The following is a 19,907-nucleotide window of genomic DNA, read 5'->3' as shown; positions in this document are numbered from 1 at the left end:
TGTTCAGCACTTGTGAGGACTCATCTGGAGTACGGTGTTGTTCTGAGCTTCTCAGCACAAAAAAGTTACTGTGACACCGGAGAAAGTTCAGCAAAAGGGTCACCAAGATGATTAAGGGGCTGGAGCACAAGATACATGAGTAGAGGGTGAGAAAACTGGGTTTGTAAGCCTCAAAGAAAGAAATCTAAAGGGAGATCTATCTACACCTGCTTAAAGAGAGGGTATAGAAAAGAGAGAGTTAGATTCCTCTTAGAGGTGCAGAGTGATAGGACAATTGGCTATGGACACATAGTGCAATGAAGGAAATTCTGACTAGTAAGAAAAAAACATTCACAAGGAGGGTAATCAAATATCGAAAAATGGTGTCCACAGAAGCTGTGTCTCTTCATACTGGAGATATTCACAACTCAGCTGGACCCTGTGAAACCCACCTTAAGCCTGGCCCTGCTTTGAGCAAGGAGTTGGACTAAATGACCTCCAGAGGTCTTTCCCCATCTGTTTTAGTCTGTTAAGCAGACAGATCCCTCTATCAGCAAATTTATTCCATCTATTCTTGGACGAAGCAACTTACCCTAAGTCCTTCTCTCTCCATTGCCTAAAGAAGCAGCACAGAAAACTGCTTGTATAACTGCTAACTTGTGGATGGTAAATATTACACAAAATAAATTTATCCTTTAGTATTCTTCATGCAGGAAATTGCTCATAAGAAACCCCTACACAACTAGTTTGTTAGTTATTTAATGCCCAGAACAATCCATGAGCATAAAAGAGAAACACAAGACAAAAACAAATTAATCCTTAGATGAGAAGTATGAAGACTAAAAAAATGAAGTAGCAATAATTCTATAAAAATATACTTTCTTGTATGCAAAATTAATTTTAGATATCCAAATCCATAGGCTAATAAAAATCACAAGCCACACTCCTTAGCCTATCTACCAGAAATTACAAATGTGTTACAGAACTACTCAACAATGATTTCTTTAGACACTTAAGCTTTTGAATAGATCCATTAGGAGGTGGCTTTGGCTAAAAATCTCAAACACTTGACAGCCGAGATTGATCAAAGAAAATGATGTTGATCAATTTGAGAATAATAGATTGATTTTAACTGTTAAGGTGATCTTTTTTTGGAGCAACTAAATAAGATACTTTAAGCAGACTGATATAATTTATATATTAGTGAGGCTGGATCCTAACCCAAAGCTGTAATTTTAGCTGTTAGACATCTAAGCCTCAGCTACTCATTGTAGATTCCTTTTATATTGATAAACAAATAAATATTTCAAGACATCAGTCCTGAGAGAGTGTCTAAGTGCCAATAAATCACATTCTGGAGTTGCCTATTTACCTTCATTCATTGTTAAACCTCAGATGACCAACTCAGACTAAGGGCATATTAATGTTTTGGATCGGAAGCATGTTTCTGAAACAAATCTCCTGGTCATAAGTAAGGATAATGCTTTCATCTTTATCACAAAGTCATCTTGCAGCATGTGAACTGAATTCCTTTGCGAAGAAAGTAAACCAGAAGATACATTCCAGGATCAGAACTGAATACTACTTTGCTCCTTATTTGACAGAATGAGACTAGAACTAATCAGGAATAACCCCTCCAAAACTTGCACAGTGTAGAACTCCACCCCTTAGAATTAATTGTTTTGGTTCTACAGATTCATTCCTCTTGCTTGCATCATTTTCTAATGAAGACACAGCCCATGACTGAATTTTAGACCAATACGTTTAACAGAGATCAATCTCATTTTAGCAATCCAGTCACTAACAACTCATTCATGTTTAAGACTACTCATTTATTTCACTATGAGGGTACTGCTTACCTTCCAGTTTTCAGAATCAGATGTCACTGAAGCTCTCAATTGATTTTGTGATTTAGAATTTGTCTTCTAAAAGAAGAAACATTGACACACAAGTTTTTTCTCTAAATATTACAGGATGTATAGAGGCCTTCTACTGACACTTGGAAGGTCCCCATGAATGTCATATTAACGTGGGCTTTAAGAGACAGTTGCTTCCCAGAGGACCCTTGGGGAAGCAATATTTTTTCTTTTTTTCCTCTCAAGAGTTCTTAGTTGTCCTGTGTCCCACTTTAGAGGGAATTAGAAAGCAGAGTAACTTTCCTACGACAGACAACACAGAGGACTATGATCTGCTCTAGCTCCCCACATTCTTCAGTGAGATCCTGTCTTGTAGGCACAATAACAATTCTAACGAACTATTAGACAGGTGATAAGGCTTCATTTGAGGGAGGACCAGCCAAGCAGGTCTCCCAGACTTGAAATAGAGCTTCAAAAGTTGCAGACTCCTAGTATACAATTCAGATGAAAGTGAATGATAAATTAAATAATTGAATCAAAATAATTTTACCTACTGGAAATCTCACTGGTGGATCACAGGGAACAGATGGGGGCAGAACTCACTGGTGATGGATTTAATAATTAATTTCCATATGACTGTTGTATATTTATATTTAAATTATTGCTTATATTTTTGTAATAGGTTGCTTCATTTTTTCAAGGTTTATTCAAGTTCTGGTGTTCCTTTTACCTTCACTGTATCATAAATTCACATAATAAAACAAAATATCTCCACTTAATAAAGATGTACTAATTTTTGTCAGGTGACATTATCATTTTAACCTGGCATGGCGTAATTTAAAAATATAATTTTTGCTACTTTTAGTATCCAGGGGAAAGTATACACAGTAATGGTACTGGACACTGTAAGTTTTTTGGTCAAACTACATAGGACAGTGAGAAGGCTATGCAAAGTCCTTAGGACTTACATTTTCAACTCAGTTATATGCAGGAATATGAAGAATCACCATCAATTGCAACTTGCAAGATCCCCCAAGTTCAACAAGTGACAAAAACATCAGTCCTACATGAAAGATAGCATTTTGGAATGCAGCCCTGAAACTGCATTTGAGATAAGTGGAAATTATGAGTACCTTGTAATGCCATAGCTTGCCACTATTCAGAAGATATTCTCTGGAGTCTTGAATCCCTCACAGACCAAATCAGACAGCTAGCCTAAGGGTTAACAAGACTTTCTTCCAGGCTACAAAGCCTTGTCCTACCTATTGCACTTAGCATCAGCAAGGAAATGGCCAGGGGTACACTGGAAAGAAGGGAAAGTAAATGTGTCAGACTTTATCTCAATGTAGAGTCATGAAGCGTGGGGTAGCTGTGAAATTTCCTGAGTCTCACTGTTAAGCCATGGTCAGAGAAGTTCCACTTATTGCCAGGAAACCCATTAACGGAATTCAGTGAATTAAAAAAAAAAAAAAAAAAAAAAAAATCAACCCAATCTGGAATTGGCAGGAATGCAGTGTACAAACAATGGTCCATTTCATGAAATGGAACTATAAAACAAAACAAAAACTGACTTGGGCACTAAAAAGCTTCTGCAATTTATGGTAAAGTGAGGTGTCTAATTTGTAGGAAGGGTGGAGAGTATTTTCCAGCCACTGGTTAGAGGCAAGTGAAACCATTCAGTGCTACTCTGAACAAGAAAAATGAAAGCTATAAATTGAACATTATGGTTTTGCACAGTGAAAAATAATGTCCGTTAGGCAACTGGAACAATCTAAAGCATAAGAAATTAGAAAGTTTACTACATAAAATGTTTTAGCTATGTATATATAGGAAGATTGTATATAACTACCCATGTCACACTAGTGACATTGCTTTCAAAGCCCACAGTAAAGCTGAGTAAACATTTATTACACAGACATAAGTTTTCTACTCAGAATTAAGTTGGTTTTGAAAAAAATGGTAGGTTTTTCAACCTTTGTTTATTGGTTTTCTCACAAGCTTCAGACTGTGCTTATCAACAAGTTATGACTTAACAATTGTTAAGATCTCATTTTCCTCTGTAGTTCAAAAAAAAATAATCACTGTAGGTTTGGTTTAAAAAATTGTAACAAATGCTATTCTCAAATCTTCTTGCAAATTACTTATTTTTAATGTATAGTATTACATATATATATATGTACATATATATATATACATATATATATATACATATATATAATGTATAGTAAAACAACAGTCCAACTAATATTTTTATGTATCTGCATATATTTATATACATACACATCAGAATATCTTGTAATTATCAATTAATTTAAAATATCTTCTGGAATTCTGATAACAGCAAGAATGAAAATAAACATATCTCATTTTATCTTTGATTAAGAGGTGGGAAATCTGTTACTTTATGCTCCTTTGAAAGATTCTGCGATTTGGGGAAAATTGTATTTGTAGTAAACTACAAAAATCATAAAGCTTTAAAAATACCTAAATAATTAAATGCTATTACAAATACCTCTTCTAAAAAAGCATGAACAACTTTGTGCTAAATATTTAAACTCTCTGAATGTACATTGGTTACATATTTTCTATTCAGAAATAAAAGTTTCAAACCTTTGAGTTTCTAGGTTGTGTGAACAGTCAGGTGTAGATTTCCAGGGTCAGACTTTATAAAATGGCTTTGTAATGATGGTGTATTTTCCCATAAGTACCCTGTTAAAAAAACAAACAAACCAACTAAGACACTCAAACTTGTGATTGTCACTGCAAGTCAAGACAGAGCTCCTTAACAGTCTAAACTATTAAGTAAACTATACAGATGTTCATTTCTGGGAAATGAAAATAAACTGCCTTTATTCTCTCCACATTTATTACCTCCACTTCCCATTCGTTCTGCACTGAAGTTAAGCCTTCCTAAAGTACAATGACTTCAAGGAAAGAGAAACTGCAGAGTGCTTAATACATGCAGCAATTCAAAACTTATCTTGCCATCTGCAAATGATTAACAACATTAATGTTTATGAAAATCTCATTAATTTAATTCAGTATTGTTGTACAATCAATGGGTGGAGGTAGTCCAAAACCCTCTATTAACAGTTCCCAAACTACCTTGGTTCATTTACCACATTGTGAAAAATCTGTTTTACTATGCTAACGCACTTGCCTTCTGTGCACCACTCCTCAATTTAAGCACACCTGCACAAGTGCCATAAACCTACACTATCTTATTACAAACGAGGCTGGCACTGTCTGGATTATGAGACTGTATTAAGTTAAGCAGAAGAGTCTTCCGACCTTAGGTCTCCTACATTCAGGTTGCAGGTTTATTCACTGGGCTTTACATACATATGAGTGACTTGCTATGAATTTTTAAAGAAAGGAGTCCTCCTAAGTTTTCCCAGAAAACAAAATGAAGGTGCTTAGTCTCTGGAAACTTCCAATTACGCTGTACAGCAGCAAAAATGAGACATTTGGATTTTACCACACACTCAGCTAGTTTGTCCAATCTACAGATAAGAATGGAAAAGAGAAGAAGTAGTCATTGTAACAGAAACCAGTTCAGATGTGTCCATACTCTTCTGCTATATTTGTGCAGATGAAAAATTTCTGGAGATGTACTTGAAAACTAAGGACATTCAATTTTCACTGGAAAAACCTTTTGTTTTTATATGGTATTATCTATGCTTCCTGGTTGCCCCCCTTTCTTTTCTAATCCTCCAGCTTTTCCATGCAATAATTATTAATTAAATACCAGCCTCTAAAAGGCTGAAAGTCCCCTGCACATTTCTAGCTTCATTCACTGTTTAAATGTCAGAAGTCACGTAATGAAATTTTCCTGCAGGTGGGTGGAATCTTCTAAATAATGGAATTTTTTCAAGTTATAGGTTAATGCATATTAACCAGCTATTCCAGTGTACATCACATATATATCTGGAGGGGGAGGGGGGGGGCGGAAATAGCTATTACAGTAGGCAGTAATGTCTGCTTCTATAAAAAGGATTATTTTGGAACAATTCCAAAAAGGACTGAGTTAATATTGGATCCATGCATTATACACTTAGGTTCAAAACATCAATTCTGGAAACCTTAGATGTCTGATTTAAGAGAACCTCAGCTTTTTGACATTCATTTATTCCAGGTATTTAATGATCTTCTCCTGTACTCTACTGAGCCTGTCCAGCATCTATCTCATGGTTAAGCATGGCATGGATCCAGAGTCTCAAACTCTCAGTGAAGCCAAACTAATACTTTGGGAAGACAAAATGGATTGACTCTCTAGAGCAGTCAGTGAAGTTTGCTTTTAAAACATATCTGGGGAAGAACAGTAGTGCCTCTTCCCCTTTGTATGATAATAAATGAAACACTTATTCTTGAACTGGAAGGCAATACATCTCTCACATTGCCTGTAACTGCCTTAGTAAGCAGTCACAGCAGGCACAAGGCTTAACTAAACACAACAGTTAACACAAGTTGGATGGTTATTATGTTCATCCCTAGCCAGTACAGCATTCCCTAATCACCTGTTTATAGTTTATTCTAAACTGGGGGACATCACCTATGTTTCTGGCTGTTCTCTATACACATAACTTACTTTGGAATAGAGCTATCAATTTAACATAATGGTTAGCAGTCCTACTTGGATGGGGGTGAAGTTCTGTTAAAGCATCTCCAACAGTTTAGTCCAGGTCAAGTTCTCTGAGCATTTCTACTGTAACTGTCACAGGTCCTGGGTTGATCTGCTACAGGGGAACATTTAGGAATGTGGCAAAGGGACCTCATAAGCAATGCTGACAGCTCACTCTGAGGAGGACTCTGCCTTAAGTTTTCTAAATCCACCAACTCACATCCCACAGTCATATGTGATGACTTAACCCACAAGACCACCTGCCAACCCCCATTGTCCTGTGCCCTACATACGACACGACTCTGCAGGGCGTTCACTGCATAGGCACATAGCATCTCATTTACAATAATGAAGCCACAATGAATGAGAGATGTCAATTAATGTGAACACATCAGCCAGCCATCAGACAACAGAGAACAAGTAATAAACCTTTGCTCTTCTCTCCATGTGGATGTGGTAGTCTCAGGAGATGTCTGAGATCAGCAGCAGCACAGAATACAAGTGTACTGATGACAAGTGAGAGAAGATGAAAAAGACAAAATATGCCTGCCCATGTAGGCCCTTTACATTTGTAACCTACACTGTAAAGCAAAACAATTGTTCTTTCCCAATAATTTGCCCTTGTATTCAATCACAGAATCATAGAACGGTTGAGGTTGGAAGGGATGTCTGGAGGTCATCTGGGCCAAACCCCTGCTTGAGCAGCACGACCTAGAGCTCATTGTCCAGGATCGTCCACCCTCCATTCGAGTATTTATATAAATTAATAAGATCCCCCCCCGGAGCCACCACCTTCTCTAGGCTAAACAGTCCCAGCTCTCTCAGCCTTTCTTCACAGCAGAGATGCTCCAGTGTCTTAATCATCTTAGTCACCCCTTGTTGGACTCTCTGCAGGATGTCCACATCTCTCTTGCACTGGGGAGCCCAGCACTGGACACAGTACTCCAGATGTAGCCTCACCAGTGCTGACTAGATGGGAAGGTTCACCTCCCTTGACCTGCTGGCAGTGCTGCTCCTGATGCAGCCCAGGATACTGTTAGCTGCCTCTGCTGCAAGGGCACATTGCTGGATCATGTTCAACTTGCTGTCCACCAGGTTCTGCAAAGCTGCTTTCCAGCTGCGTGGCCCCCAGCATATACTCATGCATGGGGTGGTTCCTCACCAGGTGCAGGACTTTGCACTTCCCTTTGCTGAACTTCAGGAGGTCCCTGTTAGCCCACCTCTGCAGTCTGTTGAGGTCCCTCTGGATGGCAGCACGACCCTCTGGCATCATCTGCAAACTTGCTGAGGGTACTCTGTCCCATCATCCGGATCATTAAAGAAGATTTTGAACAGGACTGGAGCCAGTATTGACCCCTAGAGTACCCTGCTAGTTACTGGGCTACAACTAGACTTTGTACCACTGATCATCACCCTCTGGGCCCAGCTGTTCAGACAGCTTTCAATCCACCTCACTGCTCCCCCAGCCCATACATCAACAGCTTCTCTGAGGATATTACGGGAGACAGTGTTGAAAGCCTTACTGAAGTTTAGGTAGACAAGATCCACTGCTCCCCCTGCATCTACCAAGCCTTCATAATCCTTCACATAGATTATAAAACCTGCCTCTTTTCAACTTATATTAACATATTTCTTCCTTTATTTGATGGAAAGAAACGGAACTTGCTGTGTGTCTGGGAATCTAGCTGCACATGCAAGTAACTCCTGTCCTCCAACCGCAGGAGTAAGAGCACAGCTCAGTTAGGAGCAGACACTCAGCTCAAGGAAGAATGCACAAATTTCATTTTTAGCTTAGTCTCTCAGTGTACCTAGCGCTTTAGATCTGTTTTAAAGCAGCTGACTACCAGGTACCATTTCTGGAACCTCTGTGCTCAGCTCAGGAGCCCAGACTTCACATCAGAATCATGTATAGATAAAGAATATAACAAGGCTTAAGAAGTTTGCAGAGACTTGAAAACTGGTAGACCTTATTAATAGCTTTCCTCCTAGTTTTACTTCTGTTTCTGTATTTTCTTGGCCTTTCTGCTCTTTTATTAATTCTTTTCCAAAGCAGGAATTTTATCAGCCAATCACAAAACACAAAGTTTTCTGATGAGAATTTTGTGGTTTTCCATTTTTTTTATACTTCTGTAGTGCACTATAGATTTTTCATGTATCTTGTCATAAATGTCAGTCATTTATGTTTTCAACATTGAAGTACATAGCTAAATCCATCCATGTTTTCATTGCATTTACCTTTAAATAAGTGAGAAATCCTATGGAATTTGATGGGAATTAAACAGCTAGTTGATCAGGATCTTGATTTTAAATTTTGCATAATGAACTGTCACTCTATTGAACAGCTGTACTGTATAGCTAATTAACAGATTTTCAGAAAACATTTTTGAATTATTTTCTGACAGAATTGAGTTAATTAATAAAACTTAAGTACTAGCAGGGCTTACTTTTATGAATATTCTCATCAAAACAGAGTGAGTTCAAATTAAGTTCTAAGAAAAGGTCTAAGGTCAGACATGATCATAATTTTCAAAATAATCGATATTTTTTTGTATTTTAATTATTAAAAGCATGATTTTCACACACTGGGTAATCAGCACTTCCAGGAAGCCAGGCCTTTTGAAAGTGCTTCAGCCTAGATGCCAAAATAAAATGCTTCATATCACAATATTGGCAAAGAGATTATCTAAACCACAAAGTTCTTCCAAACATGACCTCTGGAGTATCTGGCACACAGAGCTTGGTCATTGTATGAAAAATTGTACACAGAAAGAAATGAATGAGAATTCTAAAACAGACACATAAACTTCAGGAATAGAAAGCAGTGAGTATTAAATGCTACAGAAGAAAATGATACCAAAAGTGGTAAGGATTAACCACTCAGATGAGGTTCATCCCCAACCAGAATGTATAACTCATCTGATAGTTTGTACAATAATTTTAATTGTGGGGTGATGTGGCTGTGAGAACATCTGAAAAAGAGGCAGCTTTTATTTTCCTGTCATTTTATGGCTTTCGGATCACAATTCCACCTGGCTGAGTTAACACATTCTGAAGGATGTTTACTCTAGCACACACCTTGTAAAAAAATATGAAGAAACTTCTAAAATCACCAAATTCAGACTCCAGCTCTGGCACACATTGGATTACATTATACTTTTCATCAACTTATAAAGCTTGTATGTTAATACAAAATGTACTTTATCACTACTCCAATTTGAAAATTGTTTCAGAATTACAATTAAATACCCGTATGTTTAAAATGATCCCTCTATAGTGGAGTATTTCAAAAAGCTGTACTAAGTATTGTGGAAGACCTGGGCCTAAGTAAATTAGGAAGCCATAAGTCCTCTGCACTATTTCTCTAAATATAGGGAGGTTCCTTCAGCTTCCTACAAACATGAAGGCACCTGACTTGAGATTTGAGGAGTGACGTCTTCAGGCCATGACTGTTACTCTCCATAAGCTACCCCTGCCCCCCTAGTGATGCCACATACCCAGAGCTTCAGTATTCAAACAATACCTTGCTTTCAAAACAAACAAAACATTGGTATGCAATCCAAATTTAATCACATTTGCTTTTTCTTCTATACTAAAGCATAGCATTCTGAATCAAGGCAATACTGACGGCCAAATAAAATAGAATTAAAACCCCATAATCTTAACGGCAGGGTATTGAATCACTACTGGTCTTTTCCATTCACCCTCTGTATTCTTATATATCTAATGTCCTAATAGTCACAAAAATATTACAAACTGTTACAAAATTTCATTTAAGTTGAAAAGTGAGACAATTTAATAGCTTTTTTTAAGCAACCTGAATTTGTTACCCATGAGGCATCAGGTACCTATAGCTGTCACAAAATACTAGTACTCTCTCCTCTTCCTGGTAAATACTTTAGGTTTATGATTTGTTATTCTAAGCTCTGATAAATTTGCAGAACTACCTTGAGGAAACCAAAAAGAAAAACATATACCGTGTAAAAAAGGCCATGGTTTACATCACGTTGGACCTGTCTCCACTAAGAATGGTACAAATAATTAAATTATGACAGGAAAGAGTCTATCCATGCTCACACTGCTGAGCCTCCAGAGAGCTGGCTGTTCCTGGCTATGTTAGTAATACAAGCTCTCGCCTACATTTTTCCGCTTTACTCAGTTCCAATATTCAGGTTGGTTTCTGCAGACAGCAAGCCTTCTGTTAAACTCTTCCAAGTCAACACAATCCTAAATTTCCCTATGGACACCCTTCTAGATATAAGAATTAACTAAAGAAAAAAGTGGTTGCACAAAGGTCACCAAAATAAAAGGTCTGGCTGGCCAAATCTTCCAAGTTCCATTTTGGTGCCTTAAAGATGATTTATTTCAGGCCTAACAAAGCCTAATCATTCCCCACCATCCACCCTCTTGAACTAGCGAAAGTAAAATTTTGAGAGCTATGATGCTATCATTTCATTTACAGGACTCTAATTTGAAATTCTAAGTCGTGGTTAGATGTTTAATTTCCAAACTTTCTGGATTACTTTTCCTGATCAGCAGGAAATGACTTTCTTTCAGGCGTGGCTTTCACTTTCTGCAGATACACTTTATACAGTAAGGTATGCCTTTTCAAAAAAAACAGTTCACACCCACACTAAAAATAAAACGGGGCAGCGTGAAGCAGAAACACCTGTCCCACACTCGTTCCAAACAGAAAGGGATCTTCGAGAACAAGGAATTTTTATAGTTACGTATCGGTAGTGACAGTATTCAATTACCTCACTTTGAGAAAACTAGCTGCTGTTTCCTCCGGCAAACCAGCAAAAAGGGGCCAAAACACAACAAAGACTGTGTTTCTTATGTTCAATAAATATTCTGTGAAATATTCTTCTTCAGTTAATTCTTTTACAGGTCTTTGTTTGCAAACGTTTTAATTAGAAACACAGCAGAGCAAAAGTTTTACCACATCACTGCCGTGCATCTTGTAAAAGGAAAACCACAATAGAGGGAGAAAAGATTAAAGGAAAAAAGCTGAAGCATTTCAGATGCCTACCCCGGTCACTCATGGAGTTCCAGTGCACAAAAGGAAATGACGATATTATCCTGAAGTGTGAAGCCTAATGTTGAAAGCTAAGCAAGGTGGAAAAAATGAAGTGGCAAATTTTCGAACATGGACATCTGTCAGTTATCTTTCAGACCAAGAAAAGTCTACCACTCTAACAAAAAAGCAGTACCTACATTTTTCTCACAAAGACAGCCTAATTTTAAAGAGAAACACATTTTTTTTAAATCTGGTGTTGAAAGATTTGTAGGTTCGAATAAGATTATTTACACGGCTAGAAAAAAATGTAACATCCCCTCTTCATTTTCTAGTTGTTTTTTTTCTTCAAAAGAACATATTTGAATTCCTACGTCAGACAAATTATTAAAAACACTCACAAAGGTGAATTGCAGGCTCACAATACAGTTATTTCATCAGTCTTCCAAGAAAGAACTTCCATTAGCAAACAACATAAATAACTATCTTGTGAAAGCTGACTTGTTTTAGCTGCAGCCCCACTGCAGTCCTTGAAAATTCTCTCCAAAGTGGTCTAACTTAATTTTATTGTAGGTATAATAAAATTACAGAAAGAATAGTTATGATTTAGTCACGAGATACTACACAGGAATTATTGTGCATCTTCTATGCCGTAGTCTTGATATATCAAGAATCCACAATGAGAAAAGGAAGAAATAAGAAGACAAAGATAAGGAGTGTAGGCAATTTTCATGCAACTCTCCTCCTCCCCTAAAATGCTTCTCTAAATTTTTTCTATGGAAAGTCCATTGAAGATGTACTATATAATGTATATTTTCCAATTTTTACTGATGTTGAATCAAAAGCAAACCTGAGACTAAATATTACATGAAGAACTTAGGGTACCATTGTTTAGAAATATTTATATTAACACACATAACATGCATGTTAGAACCTGAAACTTAACCAGCATGGTTGCCTATACATGGAGTAATATCTATTTAGCACCATCCAGTCTATATAAAACATTTTACAAAGTTATTCAGTTCAAAGGGAAACCAATATTCTCAATCTTACAAAAAGGATCCATCATTTTAGAATTTCAGAACTGTTCCTTTATATGGTTGTTCGTTGAAACTGAATATCCAACTAGTGAGCAATTTTCTCGCTGAACTCTAAGAAATGCACAGTGAGGTTTGCACACAATTTCAGTGGTCTAAAATTTTATTCTTGAAATTTAAATCAGCAATCAGTAAATTATCATCTTTCTTATTCTTTTGTTAGGCATTGAAAAGCCAACACATCTGAAAATTAATCCCTAAGATTCAGGTCCACATCTGTAGCATCAGTGTAGGTAACTAGGTGGCTCACAATGAAATGGGCAATCAAGTCCAAAAATGTTCCAATTTCCAGCACTGTACTGTTCCTGGTGTCCTCTTTGCCTTATTACCACTGCTCTCCATTCAATCCTGACATGGCATTATGCTAAGACAGCAGTACCCTGAATTTTACCCTTTCTTAGTGGCTGCACGTATCTTATGATAAATATTCAAGTCCTGTCAGAAACTACTGCTGAAAAGATGTTCATGAAACATCTCCAAGACAAGATAAAATTAGGCCTGTCTTACCACACCCATCCAGCTACCCATTCTCAGAAAAGTGGCAAAAATTGCCCTTAATTCCAGGTGTCAGGTTTCTTATTACAATTCCTTAAGAGTTATGAATAGCACATACAGAACAGACATCCACTAGCATTAGTAAAGTAAAATGATTAAAGATGAGGAGGTATTCTGTAAAGAGACAAATTGACAAAACATTACAGATGAAAGATACAAATATGATATTAATAAGCTTTCCGAAAGTTGGATGTTAGATATCTAACGATTTTTAAAACTACAAGTCACTCCACCTAAAAAAAACACCTTTAAAAACCTAGTGCAAAGTCCTTTCTGTCTGTAAGTAATGCAGTGGACAGACTATCTACGTTTGGACAGACTATCACTGAGAAGCTTTAGGCAGTAAGATGAAGGGGCTCAGACAGGTATGAAATGACAAGAACAGTACATCTGGAGTTGCTCTGAGTTTTAATGGGATTTAAAAGCCACAGGGAGACAATTTAATGAAAATAAAATATTATTAAGACATTTTCTAATTTGGGAGGGATTAGCTCTCTTGCAAGTTAACTCTCTTCAGTACCTCCAACCTACAGCCAATGAAAAACTTACACTGATTACTTCATAGTACTTGGTGTAACTTGGGGAAGTAACACATGTGTGTATCTATGTGTGTGACAGGTACATCTACGTGTGTGCATATGAGTTTGTGTTTTACATTTGAAAGTAAATATAATAGAGAACTATAATATTAAATGTTCACATAGAATGAGTGCAATTAAACTTTATGTTTAATATTACTTATACAAGTATAAATCACATGGAGTAAGTTATATGCAATTCTACATTCATAATATGAATAGAGAAGACAATATTTGTTCATATTGAAGAAAGGTATGTTTTATATTTTATCACCTGTATGTGAATATTTACAAACTACTAACTATAAAGTTGTTGTAAAATCAAGTAATATAAACATTAACATTTTGTTCCACAGACTTCAGCCATCTAGTTTTTATCTGTTTAAACAAAAACTTTAAAATGTGGCCTCTGTGCCACCCACATACAGCTTCTGTATTGCCTGGAAATCAACATAGCTGAAGAGATGGAATACTGAAAGAAGCAAGTTTCACTCTGCATCATCTGCTGAGAGGAGGTGGTCAGAGGTAGGAGAAGAGCATTTAAAAGGGACAGAGACAGCTGACAGAATGGTACCCCAGGAGCCCTACAGAAGTGCACAACCAGGAGCCGGATATTATCCACAAGGTAGGCTTCTTTGATTTTCTTGCTGATTTTTCTAGATTAGATTAATTTACTCATTTCATTTTAACTTTTTACTTTACTTCTGTAATATCAAATGAGTTTTACGAAAACAAAATCTGACTAAAATATAACCTTACATTTAGAAGCAATTGCTTTAAATCATGTTACAAGTCACAAGTAACAAGGATACAGATAGTACTATAAAGAAAACTGCTGGGGAAAAAAAAAAATCTATTTTTAATCCATTATTTAGTAGTTTACATTTAGTCAAATTCACTATAGCAAATAACGTCATTTTTCTAGATTCTGTATGCACGTGTTTATCCATATAGAAACAGTGGAAAAATAAGTACTCCAGAAAAACAGAATAGGATTTTTAAAAAAACAGAGAACGATTTACATATTATATGAATAGTATAAAAATGGTTTTCTTATATGAATTTTTTTCTCTTTAAATATTGGATAAACACATTTAATTTTCGAATGTTCCATCATAAAGTCTGAACTCATTAGGCCTATCACTGTACATCAGTAAATACAGGGTAAAAATGAACAAGCAGGAGCAAATGACCAACTGTGCTTGTGTGACTTTACAAAACTGTAAAACCATCTGATTCTATTAAGCCTTCTGTCTTCTTATTGTTCCAGAACTAGACAATGTATTGCCCTGGGAGCTTCTTCCTCTTAACCGTCTGCCTTATTGCCACATCCCTTGGTAATCACCAAAGCAACAGTCACCAGTGCTTTCAAAGCGTGCAATGGAGTGAGCTTTTAAAGGAGATTGAGAAACTGGTAAGTCAATGTGTAAAATATTGTCACAATCTATAGAAGTCATTTTCAGTCTTTCTTCAGTTTAGGTGTAAGGAATTCTCAAATGCATAATAATAGCCCAATTACATTTTTTTTTTATATTATTAAAAAATTATGAGCCAGCTGTCCTTTCTCTACAAAGCCAAAAAACTTAAATTTAGACTTTTTAATTCAAACTCCTCCTGTTGAATATATGACATCTTTGTGTCTTCCCAAGAAGAGCTCCACATCCTCTACACAGAAGTCATGTATTTTAGAGTACAGAGTCATCTGCGACTCCTGCTAATTGGCACCAACTGAAACCATAACACCATAATTTACTTTACCATGACATAATCCCACTCAAAGAAAAAGGTGTCCACAGTCACAGAGTTTTTGGTACAAATACTCTCTGAAGGTGTTTTTGGAAATAAGCTATATATGGAAAGCACATTTCCTTTTCCAATTTGCCTTCTTTTGTGGCCTGCCCTTTCCTCAACACTGTACTGAGCTCCCTGGAACATTTGAGAAAAGGTGAAATAGGTAACAAGCATCTATTTCTTCCATTTTAGACAGGCTCAGGAACATAGAAGCACATGAATCTTCTTCAGAGAACCTCATGAGATATACAGTGTTCTCTGTTGATGTAGTCATTCATACACTTCATTGTTAAGAGACCAACTGATAAGTAAACTCTTCTATTAATTGTTTCCATAATAAACCTGGTTTTGCACATGCTTAGAATTTCTACACTTATGTCTTCTTTAAGAACAAAAGAGGCTTTTCTTTGGAGTGTGAGGAAGTGAGCAACGAAGATTTGTGTTTCCCTGAGCAGATGCTAAAAGCCGTAAGTAGAAAAAGATACGTACTTGGCATTATATCATTGTAACAGCCCTACCTCACATAGCTATGCATCTTGTCACAAGACTTTTACATTAGAATTATTACATACAAAATTACAGGTTTAAATAGTAAATCTAACTTGACTTTTCAGTCCAAATTCTCTTCCCTGACAGGTTACTTAAGGAAATCGCCATTTTTTTTTGCTTTTCCTATTGCTTTGCCACTTTTACCAGAAAAGTTAGATGCTTTTTTACTAGTCCTGCTGTTTAAAATGGAAAATTAGTTGGAATCAGTCTGGTAGCCTGCAAACTACCAGAACAGCATGCTGATTTCAGCTTCAGTCAGAAGCAGACCTCATAAAAGTAGTGCAGTGATAATTTTATGTGCTAGTCAACACATGCATGCATTTTATGTGCACAGTTCATTTTCGGTCCAGGTCTGCAACGCCACACAATAAGAAGGCACTGGGTTGAGAGTGTGCTACTGTGCCAAAGCAATTCATTCAGCCCACCTCCAGCTCTTTAATGGAGCTTCTAAAATGCAACCACGGAACAAAAGGGACAGACAGCATTACCAGCCTCTCTTGTATTTCCATCTTCTCTGAAACAGAGGGAGCTCCCCTTCATCAAATATATACTGCGCTTGTGAGGAAAGAGCTGCACATTCTTAAGTCTATTGTCCTGGGTCTGAATTCAAAAGATCTGCTTATGACTCTTGGCCTTTTACTGACTATACCTCATCCATTGTATACATTCAAGAATATCAGTGCAGTCCAAAAATGCAAGATGTATTTACATCACAAAATAGTGTCCTTATGAAAGCAAAAATTGCAACTGGAAATTGCACATATAATTCTAGATTTTCAAATAAATACCATCTTTGAAAAGCATACTACTTCCTATAACTTTTGTACTAAAGAATTTAGAAGAGCTCAAGAAAGTGGTGAAAATTAAGAACTTACAGATAACCAGACTCAGGCAGTTGAAAATTGTACTGTTAACTGAAACTTGAGTGCAAACTTCAGAAACCAAATTTGTCTGTATTTCTTTGTTGTCATCACAGGTTAAATATGATAATGCAGCCATTGTTCATATTGTGCACGAAATTGCTGAGTTTTTCAAGAGAGCAGACACTCCTTTTCAAAATAAGAATGTTTTTCTAAGAGGAATGTATGAAGCTCATGCTCAGCTCAAAACTTGTGTAAGTATAATTCTTTTTTTACACTGCATGATATTTAAGTCAGATATCCATGGTGAATAAAATTGATAATATATATGCTGAAAATGTGATAGAAAGCTTTAAAGACAACATTTTCAAATAATGGCACCTAAAATATCTGTATGCAAGTAATGACAGGCGTTTTTCAGCACTTTTACTGACCAGTATGACAGAGGCAGTTTTAAATTCACACATAGATATTTGTGGGCTTATTTTGACATGTGATGCCTAAAAATGTGGCTAAGCCAGTATTTAACTTGCTGCTTCTTAAAGACTGCACTAGTTCTACACAGAACCACTTACTATTCTAAGTAGCAATTGCATTTTCTTCAACTACTTACAAACTCTGTCAAGACAAGCTAAGGAAAGAATTACATGCAAAATAGTATGCATAAGATTTCAGGAAAATATTTAGATCTGCATTCAGCCTATTTCAGCTGAGTAAACTACTTAAACATATGCACAAATAGTTAATTCAGTTGGGGTCAGCTTAAGAAGTATTAACAGAGGATGAAGCCTCAGATTTACTATGGCTTGCCTTGCAACTGATGCCTATGCCAGGCACCAGATTTGCTAACAAACCTAGGCATACAAGCATACACCCCAATATACCCTCCTGTGCTGCCATGGAGGGAACCTACTGACTTTTCTGCAGGAGAGAGAGGTTTCCATCATTATACACATGCCTGAGGAGCAGCAGCATATAAACACTGAGCTCCAAAAGCACACTTCTGCTTCTGATAAGGCCACACGCCAGGACAAGATGTGTACAATGAAGGACAATAACTAGTGCTAACTTCAGCACACTATCATTTGTATTTTTAATGAATGAACATAATCACATAGGTTAATCCTAACATTTTATGTCAAACGACCACCAGTTATTCTGAAACCAGTTTCCTTCAACACAGTACACAAAACCAGAATTGACAAAACCAGTATTGTCACAGAACAAAAAAAATCCATAGACCCCCTTAACTTGTTTTGAACATTGATATTTTAATTTCATGATCTCTTTGTAGACATAGCAAGTGTATGCTACACTACCTTTAACAATAACACATTCAGCAGGCTTGCATAGGACAAAAGCATTACATTGCCCTCAGCCATGACCATGTCAATTAGAGGGTTCTCTTTTACAAAGTCATGTTGAACTTCTATTTACTTGTCACTGTTCAAACTAAGTTTCTTTTCTTTTCCATTAAAATGACAGCTGAAGTCCAGACTTAATATTATCCATGAATCTACAGTGAAAGACTGCTTCAAAAAAATGGACAAATTTGTGTCCAAGGTAAGAAGGGTGCTTCTTTACTTCCAGCTCACTTTAAGGAATTTTAAAGATACAGAAGTTCTTCTTATACAAGCAGTCCCACTGCTGATCCAAGCTGTACGAATCTGTGTGATTGTGCCACATTACCAAGCACTACAAATTTTCACTCACACAAAATCTTTTGGCCCACGTCCATTTCAAGGTTAATGTATCACCATAGGCTTTTAAAAAACATTTAATTTGAATTCAGCACCAAACCCCACAGCAGTATGCACCTTTTTAGAACACTGTGTCAGGATTAGCATTTGATGATACCTTTTTCACCTGGAAAAGCAATGATCTTTTTATATACCAAAGACCATTTGAATCTTAACAAAATTTCCTAAAATTATTCTTCATTTTTTCTTAATGTCTTTTGAATAAATTATTACATACTTGTTCTCAATTCACATTTTGTTTGCCATAATATTGGATGTAAATTTTTACAAAACAGCTAATAAACACTTCTTAATAATCTTTTCGTCACAGTCAGATGATCACTGCACTTGGCAAGAGATCCATGCACAATCCAGAGAGATACTTCAAAGAATTGAAAACTACTCTTTCAAGAGAAGAGCAATGCATTAGCAAAGTCAGTTTCCATCAAATACTTTGAGGATCTACTATCACGTCAAGATAAATTATTCTATTTTTCTAAAAACTATAGGAAGTAGTATACACATAGTTCCTATTTAAAACTCCAAATTGATTAACTTATTTTTGTCAAGATATTTTTTCTAAACTACTATAATAACTTTAGCCTTAATTAAAAGGATGCAAAAGAGCACGTAAATATGTTTGTGTTTATTTGTTTTACAAAAAAAAAGGGACATTTTTCATAAAAGAGATATCATAGATATGGCTCTCCAAATCTTATGGTCAGGCTAAAAAGTCAGCATATCAGTTACACTACTTGAATTAACAGTACATTCATCAAGTTATGGGAATATGAACCTATGACAGCCTAATGCTTTTCCAATGCACACCTCACACCACACATTTGCACTGCTGCAGTTTTACCACGGCAGTTACAGGGCCACCTAGCAGTTCATGTGCGAAAAGACACACCTGTTTCCACAATGCCATGTTGTCAGGCTTCCAGAACCTTTCATGAAGAATTCTGAGATTTCAGTTTGATCATCCAGCTGTAAATTATATCTGTATAAAAAACCAACAACAAATCAACCAACCAAACCCCTCTGCATTCCATTAAACAGACAAGACCCTAAAGAGCGAAACACGTTTAAATGGTCACATGGTATCTAATAGGCACTGGCAGCACTGCATACTGGCACATTTTTCCCAACAGCTCACTGATTATTTGGAAGCCTGTAAAAGAAGATAACATCTATGAAACTGACAGTTTTGAAGAAAAGAGAGGTACTGTGAATGAACAGTGTTTTGTGACATCTTTGGGCGGTGA

General features: G+C 36.5%; 1 protein-coding gene across 1 annotated transcript; it reads left to right on the top strand.

The window, feature by feature from the left end:
- Nucleotides 1-14,982: 14,982 nt before the first annotated feature.
- Nucleotides 14,983-19,072, top strand: LOC147415374 (interferon upsilon). The gene is made up of 5 exons (XM_086467438.1): nt 14,983-15,117; nt 15,884-15,961; nt 17,020-17,157; nt 18,389-18,466; nt 18,974-19,072. Exons 1-5 carry the CDS (start codon nt 14,983-14,985, stop codon nt 19,070-19,072), a joined length of 528 nt encoding a protein of 175 aa, XP_086323564.1.
- The last annotated feature ends 835 nt before the right edge of the window (nt 19,073-19,907 follow it).

This window comes from Leptosomus discolor, chromosome 6 (genome assembly GCF_034619465.1).
Source record: "Leptosomus discolor isolate bLepDis1 chromosome 6, bLepDis1.hap2, whole genome shotgun sequence".
Lineage (NCBI taxonomy): Eukaryota > Metazoa > Chordata > Aves > Leptosomiformes > Leptosomidae > Leptosomus > Leptosomus discolor.
Note: the sequence above shows the minus strand (reverse complement) of the source record. Positions and strands in the feature narration are given on the sequence as shown.